The 12,841-nt window shown below is 42.7% G+C and overlaps 1 protein-coding gene across 2 annotated transcripts in view; it reads right to left on the bottom strand.

Annotated features, from left to right (window-relative positions):
* Window positions 1-12,841, bottom strand: part of EPHA4 (EPH receptor A4) — a 138,038-nt gene that overhangs the window by 75,220 nt on the left and 49,977 nt on the right. For both annotated transcript variants that reach the window (XM_036022798.1, XM_036022799.1), the window contains exon 4: window positions 1,129-1,284. In XM_036022798.1, coding sequence (XP_035878691.1) covers window positions 1,129-1,284 — 156 coding nt within the window. The remainder of the gene's footprint in view (window positions 1-1,128; window positions 1,285-12,841) is intronic.

Here is a 12,841-nt window from a genome sequence, read left to right as displayed (position 1 = left end):
ACTGGGCTGGACAAAGGCTGAACAGTTGACCCTTACTGCCTCCAAACCAGAAAGTACTTTTATTCGAGTGATGTTGGCTCTAGCCAGCGAAGATAAAATTTAGAGTACTTAAAAAAATAACATAATTCATAAAGGCGGTGAAGGTTAAATTCTATGGAATCACACCATATTGTGCATTTTACATAACTAGTAAACAACATGAGGGTGCTGAGTAGCAGCAACCATGAGGGAGGCGCTATTTACTATTGACTCCATTCCACAGATGAGGGCACTGAGGCTGAAGAGACTATCCAATCAGTCACTCGGCTGCGAAAAGGCAGACTTGGAAACAAAGCCAATGCCTGTGGAAAGCCTGGGTGCCCGGCCACTAGGCTCTGTCCTTCTGTACCCAGACTCACCTAGGGAAAACACACAGGTGGGACACCTGGGCACACCTCCCCCTGTTCTGGTCAAGGTTCACTGCCATAGCAGGCTCTGTGAAGTCCAGAGTATCCATGAAAGGAATGCCAATACCTGGGAACCCTGTGCATGTGAAGTGTGAGACAAGATTTCTCTATCCCCCCAGCACACTACGGTCCCAATCCCATCCTTTCATTAACCCAGCATTTAAACAAGCACTAAACAAGCATGTGTTAGGATCCAAGCCCAACTGCTAAGAATACAAAACTAGGAGGAGAGAAGGAAGGAGAGTAATGGCAACACAAGCTATGACGTCAATGTCCCACGGAACTGGAATCTCTCGTCCACACGTGATCCCGTCCTCAGAACACTGCCCTGTACCTGTTCCCCTGGTGCTGCAAAGTTTCCTCGAGTCCCCGATGAAACAGTAAAGCCATTTATAAATTCCAATCTCAGCTCTGATTACACTGTCAGACAACCCCCCTGAATGCTCCGTCTCTGCTCTGCAAAGTAGTCGGTGGGCAGCTGTGCATTTTGAAGGCAACCAGAACAGTGAGAAAGCCCCTTTCTTTTCATAATCATTTTTCTCCTGGTATGATTAAGAAAGGATGCTTGTTTGATGTCCTTTGCCCCCTGCACAGTTACCCTGAAAAAGGGCTGGCAGTGCTTCACTGGGGGGTAATGAGAGCTGTTGGCATCGCAGAAACGAGTGACGGGCACACAACTTACGGGTGCAGGGCATCGAGGCAGCATCGTTGTCAGCTCTGAAGAAGCCTCGGTCACAGGTGCACGACGTGGCTCCTTCCCAGACGGAGTAGCTGTGGGGCGGGCACTTGGCACAGGTGGCGTCCGTGGAGAGGGCTTTGTAATATCCGATTTTGCAGGCTAAAAGGAAGAAGAGGGAACAACCCAATGTAAACCACGGCTAATACAGAAAAGCATAACATCACCTCCTTGATTCAGAAGAAGGGAGACACTTTTGCTGATCAAAAATGGCTTGAGAGGCAGGTAAAGCAACCAGAAACATTTGTGGAGTACAGTCACTCCTTAAGGGACACTGACGTTTCTGGTTAGAGGGCAAAGGAGCCCCGTGGGAAAAACCAATGGTATCAACAAAATCACGGGCAAAGTTTCCCAAGTGCTTCCTGTGTGCCAGGACCCTGCTAATGCGCATGATGTTTAGTCCTTATGGCACCCCTTTTTCTATAGGCACTATTATTAGCCTCACCTTGGACGTGAGCAGTAAACTGCCAGTACCTAACCTGCGTCTGGCAAATGTCAGGGACCAGCTTTGACCCCAACTGTGCTGCCCGCAAAGCCTTTACTCTTTGCCACATGCTCTGGAATCTGAGAACATGGTCTTGAACCAACCGGTTGGAAGTGTATCCAAGTGCTAGCAAAAAAAATTGGTTGCAGACTATTTTCTAACTACAGCTACAGACAGGACCCAAGGGAAAGACCAACAAAAAGAACCAAATAGAAAAGAAGAGTTATTAAGACACGAGCCACAGTTTCAGGGGAAAGGTCGAGAAACTATCAATAGTAGGTTCTGGAATGTAATAAGCTTGAAAACTTTTTTTAAGATCAGCAGATAGTTTGAGTTTATTTTCTAATTAATAAAACCCTCCTGTTTCCCCCGCTCCAGGTTTTCAACACCCCCCTCCCACCGTCCGCACACACCCCCCAAGCGGCTGGTGCAGGGAACAGGGCCACACATTTCCTTGTGCACCTGACACACTTTCCATGACTTCATCTTCACAAACATCACCACACTGACACCGAAGACCGCTTTCACTCATGTGGAAAAACCCACTAATTCTGGGAAACCTCACAATAAAAAATAATTAATAGACGTTTGCTCCTCTTTTTTTCTGCCCCTGCCCTTCACGATCACCTCCCAAATCTGTCTCAATCTGAAATAAAAATTGACCAACACCATCAATATTAAACCCCCTGTGACAAGGCCATTAAACATAAAGTCATTTCATGAGACCAGAGGTAAAAAAATAAAGTGACAGTTAACCACAATCTTTCCAGTATGACTCACTCCCAATTCTTTCCATTTATCACATCCTTAGATGTTTCTATACCATCAAAAATATCAGCTGGGAGAAGGACCCATCAGGCACTTTTCCATTGGCCTGACCCACCAAAGGAGACCAGCCATGCCAGCCAGCTGGCAGATTTTATTCGAGTGCATAGCGACAAAGAGATCCACAGAACTGCTTGATTCTCTGGGTAGATGTGGCCACATTCCCTTGTCTCATGACTCATCCATCAACCATTTGTATGGCTTCCAGTCGAAGTCTGCCCCTCCCCCTTGCACATCCTGTTGGTATTTCCTTAATCGTGCTCTTACAATCGCAGCCGGAAAGGGAGTTGAGCAGAAGCGCCAGAAAGGTACACAGTGCCTTCTCCACTATTAACTAAAGTTGTTTATGGAATTTCCTTTAACGAGCCCGAAGTTTATGACGTGTGGCGCACCGACAATAAAAGCGCTCAGAGATCAATCTCTCCCTTATTTGCTTTCATCTCTCATTGGACCAGAGCATCTTAGAAAAACAAATTGCTCCGATGACTGAGATTTATGTGCCCCGAGTTTATACGCTTCACATAATTAGATGGGGTTCAACATGCAAGGAACCTTTTGGTCATGCTTATGGTGGCCTTAGGGCTTGGACTAAAATCAGAAACCCCAGCTTTGGCAGGAAGAAGCACCGAGGGTCAGGCTCGTGCATCCCACATCACACGCCACGAGTCCGTGAACTTGGAGCAAACCCATGGGTCCTCTCTATCACTCATTCAGCCAGGCCCACAACGGCGACCTGTCACTCGGTGCTAGGACAGCCAAAACAGCATACACGGCTTTAATGTTTTCACATCTAGATGTGGAAGGGAAACTCTCCCTGTTCCTGATCCATCCTTGCACACCACCGTTTCAGGCATCAAAGTCTAAAACCTCACGATGGCAGCGAAAGCTACTGAGAAAAAACAGGGGAGGGTGGGGGGCATTGCTAATTCTTCAACTTCCATTCCAGTAGGTCTATCTCCACTTAAAGAATTAAATTCAGAATTCACAAAAATCAAATTGGGGGATGTCTTGAATTTTTTTATAGTTCAAAAATTAGCAATATAGTGTGTATATGTGTGTGTGTGTGTATGTGTACACACACACACACACATATGTAGATTTAAGAAAAAATGAATTTTTAAAGTTTTTTTAAATACTATTTTTTAAAGATTTTATTTATTTATTTTTAGAGACGGAAGGGAGGGAGGTAGAGACAGAGAGAGAAACATCAATGTGCGGTTGCTGGGGGTCATGGCTTACAACCCATGCATGTACCCTGACTGGGAATCGAACCTGCAAAACTTTGGTTTGCAGCCCACGCTCAATCCACTGAGCTATGCCAGCCAGAGTAAGAAAAAATGAATTTGAAAATTTTTAAATATATATATTTTTCTACATATCCTTGAAGCTCCTATTTGTCTGTTACCAAGAACATGTACATGTGAATTCATTTGGAGAATATGGTTTTACACCTATTCGTGAAATTGAAGGCTGCTGCTCTTCAAACACACCAAGGATTTGTATTCTCTTTCCCTCTTGCTTTTATAAGCCCAAGCTGAAAGTACAAACTTGTCATTGTGCTATTCTGGGCAAATCTTGCTACCCTTAACACATTTTTTTGTCTTCAACTACATTAAGACCATGTTATTAATATTTCAGGATTCTTAGAAAGGATCCCTGAAAATATAGCAGTAGTTTTTCATGCACACTGCCATTTTGCTGCCTACAGTTCGAAATGACCTACTAAATTGACGGTTCGGTACATTTCTTTGCTCTGCCTGCGTGGTTCACAGCCTCCCAGCATTTGGTGTATGAATGTATAAGTACATCCTGTATTTATTCACCCCTTCTTTGCATCTTAAAATTTTTACTGCCTCTTCCATTTTAAAGACAATCCCAGGGAAAGGTGTCTTTGGAATAGCAAGCATCTTGGAATAGCAATCATAACATGCGTTATGATTTTCTGTCCTTCTCCTGTGGGTGAGAACAGTCACACTGTATTTCGGAATGATAATGACTTGGTGAGCTGGCTTGCAGAGCACTAAACTGACACCCAAGAGATACCTTTCCTCTGCCGTCTCGCTGGTAAGGGATCTCTAGATGAGGGACAGTATAAAGGAGGGTCTCACTTGGCCTTTCAAATACGCCATTGTGGGAAGATTTGTTCACATGTGCAAGGCACACTTTGGATTCATTTCCTCTAGCTTTGCCTCAGTTCTTTCGGCTGACTTTAAGTAATAGAAAAAATAAATGAGGATGAGGAGGGGGAAAAAACCCTCTTTTCCTTCATTGGCTCACCCTATCCCTAAGGCAGCTACTTGTGCAGGGTGGGGCAAAAGGGTTACAATCGTGAGTATGTGAAACAGAATTTATTATTGTATTATCCTTTATTAACTATTATTTTCCATACAACTGTAAACATAATTTTGCCCAACCTTGTATTTTAGGGTAGTCTTCTGTAGCAGTTTCTTGGTGGAATACTTAAACATAATTACTTTGGGTTGAAAACAGAAACAAAAATGTTGGGAAGGTGATGTACTATCTTCAGGATTTCTTGTTGCACAGATGACTTCCATGAGGTGTGAGGCCCAGTTTAAGGAACTAGTTAAATCTACTCTGAAAACACAGCCTATCCAGATGTTATTAGTCATTTTTCTTTTCTTAAAACAAATACAGAAACATTGACAACAGCCTCTCTTTATAGTTTACTTTTAGACCCATTTAGTTTGTATTTTGGACACAACAGTGAGTGAAATAAAATATCATTAAATTTAATTTCACTTTTTTCATCTTATTTGTTTAATGGGGCTGCTAAAAAACTTAAAATGATCAATGTGGGGTGCATTCTATTTCTGTTGGGCAATGCTACCCTAGAGTCTGGACCTTTATGCCCTGTGGGCACATGCGTGCTGGGGCACTCTGGGTAAATGCTGGAGCTGACAGTGGTGGGGGCGTGCCACCCCCACCCGGGGCCCTTTATTCAAAACTTACCCTGAGCCCACCTCAGAGACTGACTCACTTCTAGTCAAGACTGCTCTCACCCAGCTAGCTAGCTAATTTGAGAAAAAAAAACTAATTTGAGCTAAAGTACTAAGAAATAGGTATTAAATGGTTAAACATTACCTTCCTAGGTAACAAATTTGCATTTTAATATGGATCTGCAGAAGGTCAAAGCTGAAATCTCAACAGTAGCTCTCCCAGGGAAATTTGAGCCTTCTGTGTACTCAGGACACAGATGGCTCTGGGAGGCCTCTGTCCCTCCGACCTCACGTGGGCAGGACGGGCACTGCAGGAGCTCGGTCTGTGGTGTCCTGGTTGTTTAGTATTTTCAGCATGCTTAGGAATCTATTTTAGAAATATCAAAGTCATCGGCCATTATTTATCTTTGTTGAAGTGTCCAATCCGGGGCCACCTTCGAAGACGCCGTGAACATGAATGACTGCCCATAAGACAGATGGGAAAACTGAGGCAGAGAGGTTGAGGGTTTGCCCAAGAAGGGTTGGTTCACTAGCCCAGGCTCTGCCCTGGGCCCACCTGCTTCTCTTTCATTCACATGTAGCAAAACAGAGCCAAGCACCGGGAAAGCCGCACCGTCCCAGTCATTCACATTTCATAACTGTTTTTTACTGATGTCTTAAGAGAAAATAAGAATTGGGTTTTTTTAAAGGAACTTAAAGATGCCCTAATCCAAGGGGTGCAAACATTTCTGTGAAGAGCCAGATAGTGAATACCGGTCATTCAGGCTTTGCAGGCCATGAGGAAGACCAAGGGTACTCAGCAGGTATTTGCAGTACAGGATAGTCTAACTAATTTCTGCCCCAAAACTTACTGGGAAAATTCAAAATATAATAGCAATTAAGTACTTTTTAAAAATAGTTCGGATTTACTAATGAGAAGAATGGAATTCTGATTTGAAGAGATAACGTTTCACTTAATTGGGGTTGGAAACGTATTTCCTATTATCAAATTGATTACAAATGTCATCTATAAAAAACCCCCTTAGCTCTCAGACCATACACAAAACAGGTGGCAAGCCTGGGGGCCACACTTGCTGACACCCGATCTAGTCCAACATATTCATTTTCAAGGTGGATGACTTGCCCACCCTTTCTTCCAGGGCATGGATTTCAAGTTTGGAATCCAAGGTTCCTTGATCTCTGTTACCCTACAGTGCCCCCCTGAGTTTTTAATGACAAAGTTTAACAAAGAGCACTTTCTTACCATAGCTGCAAGAGTCAACTTTCCGTCAGCCATCTTACTGGGAAACTGATTTGAGTCACTACTATAAAAGTAAATCCACCTTTCGGTTAATTTTCTTGATTAAATGGTACATCCTGATTTGGGGGGGGTATTCCTCTTCCATTTGGGGAGTAGTTCCACTTAGGCACTTCAAATTTTGCAATTACACATTATGATGCATTTTAACATTACATTCTTTTATGGTTTTTCTTTCCCGGGAATCCTGAACTTTAGTGGATTGTATCTGTGAAATAAAAGAATGGCACTCACTGATTTTTGGTTTCTGAGCCACCAAGACTATGAAACTAAAATAGTAGTTGAAATGCTTTGCATGTATGACTCATGTGGACAAATGTTGCCTTAACCTTTGCCAGTTGACATGGGTTTACTCCCAACTCCGAGATATGGATAGACATAAAAGTGTTCAAGTACTTTGAAAGACATAACTGGCCTCTTAGCTCATTCTTAGTGTGGCCTAAGCTCCAGTGTGAGGCATCAGTTGACTAAAAAAAAAAAAAGCCATTGGAATGACAATGACCTGGATCCAAATTCAGCTAGGATGTAAACTCTTATTTTCAGTAACAGCCATCCTCAGAATTTAGTGTGGACCAGAATGACTTGGAGGCCCCACCAGACAACCACAAGCTTGGATCGGGTCCCAGCAATCGGTCCTTTAGGGAGTCCCCCAAGGACCATCGAAAAGCTAGGTATCAACTAAATACTTATTTTTTATTTTTAAAACACGTGATCACATTTTTGAATTAAATAAATGATTAGGTTGCATTTTTAAGGTTTCTTCTTTCTGCGAGGAGTTTAGGGTCCAGACCATGTCCTCGAGCAAGCCACAGTTGGATCCTACCCTCCACACTCCGTCTCTTCCCACCGTTTCCACTCATACCTTGGAGCTAGCTTTCACAGAAACGGGCAAAGAAGAAAAATGACAAAAAGAAGTCTATGCTGAAAATTGGCTTGCTCTTTCAAGACCAGAATGCAGTATAATCCCATAAATAGGTGGGTAATTCTGAAATGTCAGGTGCTGGCCGTTTTCACAGAAGATGCAGTAAATCTTCCAGAAGCAAGTTCACATAAAGCCTGCCACATCTAAATTAACTCCATAAAAATTATTGAACACAAACAAAAACAAAGCGATGGAGAAATAACTTATTATTTCTCCCGCTTGCGTTGAAAATAGACAATCTAATTATCTGAGGAGCTGTTTCTCTTTGGTGAATCTGGCGAGAGTCAACTTAAACAGAATTTCCAAAGCAAACAAAGTTCAATAAAACATGGAAGAGAAGCGAAGTAAGCAGTAGACTCAGCATATTAATAAGGCTTAATTTCCAGCGTCAGACACTGTGCTTAAAAACAGCTCTCTTCCCTGTAGGCATAGAGGTACCAGTGGGAATGAATTTTGCTAGCTCTAATCTTTGTACCTTCAATTTTTGGCCAGTAAGCCTGGGATTCTCTCTCAAGGGGGAATTTTTAAGGCAATTACGCTTCCAAATTTAGTTGTAAGTAACCTGCCTGAGAGCACAAGTAAAGGGTGTCAATGTCTTTGACAAAGACACAGGCTGCTCTGATCTAAAGCTCAGAGGCTGCTACCAGGTTCCACCACAGTGTGGTTAGAAACTTTTATTTAGTGTGATCACTACAGTTTTTTTTTCTATTTTTATAAAACGGGAGTTAATATGAATTTGTAATGAATCACAATAGACCATTGCTAAGAAAGTAAGTCATTTCAATTTGATAAGGGGTGACAATTTTAACACTGATAGAAGGCAGCAAAACAAACTGTGATCACAATATATATATTTTTAAAATATATAGTTTGTTAAAGACTCCTGATTTCTACTCTAATCCTTATTCTTGTTCTCTCACTTAGGATATTGAAAATTTGCTACAAAAATCAATCAATCAATCAATCACGGATTTTAATATCGCCTTGAATTAATTGTCAGGGAATTCAGGGAATTCATCCTCAGCATGCTACAAATTTGGTGGGTATTTTTCCTTTTATTGCATACCTAAATATCACATACCAATGATCATGACTTTCTCTGATAAACTTTGAGATTAAAGAAATATCAGTTTGATTTTTTTCAGTTTATCAATCCTATTGAAAGTATAAATTTGAGTAGATGGAGCGGAATGTAATGAATGACTTATAATAATGTTTTTAAGCTTATGACAAAATTTAAGCTTATCTGCTTTTGAATCTGTTCAAGTTTACAGCAGGAAAGGAAACACATGGACGATAAAAAAAAATCACAAATATCCATAATAAAAAGAAAAAATCAAGGAAAAACCAATGTTTTTAGATGAGATAAGTGTAGAAAGTGTTTAATCATGTTTTTAACAAAACATAATCCCTGCCTTGAATTTGAATACAAAGTCAATAATAAAACTATATGAGATTACTCTGAAAGATCTAAGTACGAGCTGCCACAGCAGTTCTCAGCCCCGACAGATCCTAGGCCAGAGATGGCATGAAATCTGAACCATTCACACCAAACTGGGTTGCCCCTGACATTTCAGAGAGGGACAGGGTTTTTGATGAGTCGCTATTGTCTTCTTCACCCTTTGATATTCGGGGTACACAAGGACTATTGGTTCATTACACTTCCACTGATTGCAAATAACAGGTCAGAGCACCGAACAAAGGAAGCAGCTGTTCTTCTCTTTCATTCCTCTCACTACGCCATCTGATTCAACACTAGCGTACAGGCGATTAGCATCATCATGTCAAAAGTTTGTCCTTTAGGCGGTGTATGTATGCATGCATTCATGCATTCAGCCATTCATATTTTAGCAAACTTATTAAGCTTTTACACCATAATAGGAGTAGCAATAATACCAGTATTTATTGAGCATGTACTAAGCATTGAGAGGCTGAGGAATGGGAAGCTGTTGCCTTCAAGGAGGGGGCAGACCACTGCTCACCATCACATCTTAAGGAGCTCTCTCTGGCAGAGGAGCCTGCAAACAGTGACGGGGACTCATCCTCTGTATTCAACCCAGACTGCGTCCATGTAGAAGGAACTAACTAGAAAAATAGCCTCTGAAAGACTAGGTGACCCCTGGAAACTCCCGAAGAAAAAGGGTTTAGCCAGGAAGCTGGTTTCACCAGAGTTAAAATAACAGTGAGTGGTGGCTCCTGCAGGTATCTACGAAGCCGATTTTAACGAAAGACCCTCCTTTCATGGAGATCGCAGTTCAATTAGAGGTTCTCTCCTCAACTCTAAGTACATCCTGCACTTCCTCAGTTTCTTTATTAAATATTAAAGTTTGGAAGAAAGACTGGGACACAGTGAAATATGTTCTGAAGCGAGATCCAGACCAAGAGAGACATGTGTGAGACGATTATTTGATGAACTCCGCTGTCTTGCTGGTCATTGTCATGCCAATGACTTTACAGCCCAAGTTGTCACAAATCATGATTTAGGCAGCTGAAAAGACTGCGGTAATAACTGCTCAGGCCCCCTCTTCTTTTTTGTTATGTGGATGGGGCCTGGACATCTCAAAAAAAATCTTTAAAAGACTTTTTAAAAGACTGACTTCCCCGATACTACAGTTATTTATTAGCAGCGCATTATGATTCTCTGATGAGGTTTGTGATCCGGGTCCCTTCGGTGAATATTATTTATTGAGAATTTTTTTAAAGAATTTTAAAATTCTGAATACTCATCATAAAAAGTAACTCATTTTAATGGCTACAATCAGGTTAAACATCTGTTTTTGGCATTACCTACAGTGGACTAATGATTTTATATAACTATCTGCCAGCGTTTAATATTATATGTGTTTGATTACTGCAACATTGCTTACGTCTGAGAGAACAAAATAAAGAATTCCCAAGGAGCTCGCTGAAGAGCCCTAGTCTAGACCAAGGGAAATTTATGGGGAACTTGCACCATCTGGTTTTGGTGAGGTAGAGGCAATCTGAGAGATGAGGGCAGGAGCCAGCATCAGGCTAAACCTTAAGATGACGTTGAGAACTTTGCTATTGTATACACTAGCACTAGTACCAAGCCATCCTCTCTGGCTGACTCAGTTACCTCCCCAAAGCTGGGGACATTTGATAACCTTTTTAACGCATTCTGAACACATCCGGGTGATAAATCGCTGTCCCAAGAAAGCAGCTTAACTTGCAGCAGGGACACGCATGTGACATGGAAAGCTCACGCACACCCACCTTGACCAGGACAGCCTGGCAACTTGTCAGAGCTTACCTAGGAGCTTTCTACAGGCACACCTGGACAAACGGGAAGTGCGGAGAGCTGTGCCTTCACAGATCTGTACTCCACAGCACTGGGACAATTTACTGGCTTCCCCTTGAGCCCTTATAAATCACACAGGGCCGGGCTCTAGATCCTCCGTTCAGGGTGGCAGGTTGGGCTGGTTCCACCCTCAGGGGCTCCGGGATGTTCTCCCGAAGCCTCAGCTTTCTCTGTCATCAGTTTGAATTCATGGGAAAGGGCAAGGTGCCAGAAGTGCTTGCAGGTGAATTCCTTGTCCCTTTCAAGTGCATCTGATTTCACACTGATGACTTATAAGTGTGTTTATCTTTTGTGGGGAAGGATTATCAGTCAGGTCGGGAAATCTTCTCCAGGTATAAATTATAAATCACAGGCAGGGATGCCAGTGGAAATATCAAGTCATAATCTGCTCGTCTGTCCACATCTCATCCCAAGTAGCAAACACAAGCAACCGTGATAAAAATTGATATTTATGAAGAACATAAATGAGGCCACAGTGCTGACATGGTCCCACAGTGTTGGGTCACAAAGGGAGAGACAGTGGAATGACTCCCCTTTGTAAAAGAGGGATGGGACGGCAGTGAGAGCTGATCTAAAGAAAGCAGAACAAATCAGGCAGCTTTGTTCTGAAAGAGGCTTGGATTTGAAGGGGGGAAAAGGATGAAGTCATAAATCCTTCTCCTGGGAGGGCGGAGAATAGCATTAAAAATTTTTGACAGGTGGGTGATCATCTCCATGAACAACATGAACCTTTTCTCCTCAAGGCCATGTCAAGGTCACACCAGGAATGTCCCAACCACGGCCAGGAATCCATAGCACACAGATGTAGGTACAAGAAGTGGATCCAGAGAGCAGGCCCGCCCAGACCCTGGGCCCCGTACAGGGGGATCCCGGGGAACAGACTTGGATTCCCATCCCAAGCATGTTCCAGCTGGACCTCCGTCTCTTCTGAGGACACCAAACCAAATAATTTATAAAATCTCTTCTTAAATCTCAAAAATTCTAAGCCTATACTCTTCCCAGGATCTGATACATTCAATGATTCTAAAATAGCCAAAGATGTTAATTGAATAACCACAAAAGTCATTTCCAGTTGGGTTCAAATGGTAATCAGCGAATTAGTCCAGCACGTGTCCCTCCCCTTCCAGGGCTGCTGCGGGCGCATCGGGAAACCCAGGATCGGAGCTCCGCCACCCACCAGCCGTGCAACCGTGAGCAAGGAACGAGTTATATAGGCTTACCTAAAGAACCTTTTCCCCCCTAATAAATTCATAACTGCAAACTCTTCCTTAAACGTCCTCCTGTCTGTCTTAGCAGAGATTTCTGGGAGCTCCTGCATTCTTTTTGCCACTAACTGAAATCAGAAAAAAATAATGAAAGAAATATCTTTTCACATTCCACATGTCTTGTTAAGCACCTACATACGTCGGATAGGGAGGAGATGACTGACAAGGTCTCTGCTTTTGAAGCACTGAGACCTTGTGACAGGGAAACAATTTAATGAGGGGACAAAACCAGGGATGTGAGAGGGACTGAGGGTGGGGTCGGGAAAGGGCTCAGAGCAGGTGCTCAGGGAAGGCCTCTCATAGGCGACACACGAGGCGGGCCCTGAGCTAAGAAAGGGACAGCATGTGTAAAGATTTACATAGGAAAAGCATTTTAAGAAACAGAGAAAGCTGTCAAGGCCCTGTGGTGAATGCGTGTTAGAGGGGCAGGAGGAACAGTGATGCCTCTGGGGTGTGTTTGAAGATCAATGCCAAGGCTGAGCTCAAAGAGGCCAGCAAGGACCATGTTAGAGAAAGAAGAGGTTAGAGTGTATGGTCATTATGGCAATGTGACTTGCTAGCAATTTTTCACAAGATCATTTAGGCTGCTG

This window comes from Phyllostomus discolor, chromosome 4 (genome assembly GCF_004126475.2).
Source record: "Phyllostomus discolor isolate MPI-MPIP mPhyDis1 chromosome 4, mPhyDis1.pri.v3, whole genome shotgun sequence".
Classification (NCBI taxonomy): domain Eukaryota; kingdom Metazoa; phylum Chordata; class Mammalia; order Chiroptera; family Phyllostomidae; genus Phyllostomus; species Phyllostomus discolor.
The sequence above is the reverse complement of the archived record's forward strand: the minus strand, read 5'-3'. Positions and strand labels throughout refer to the sequence as shown.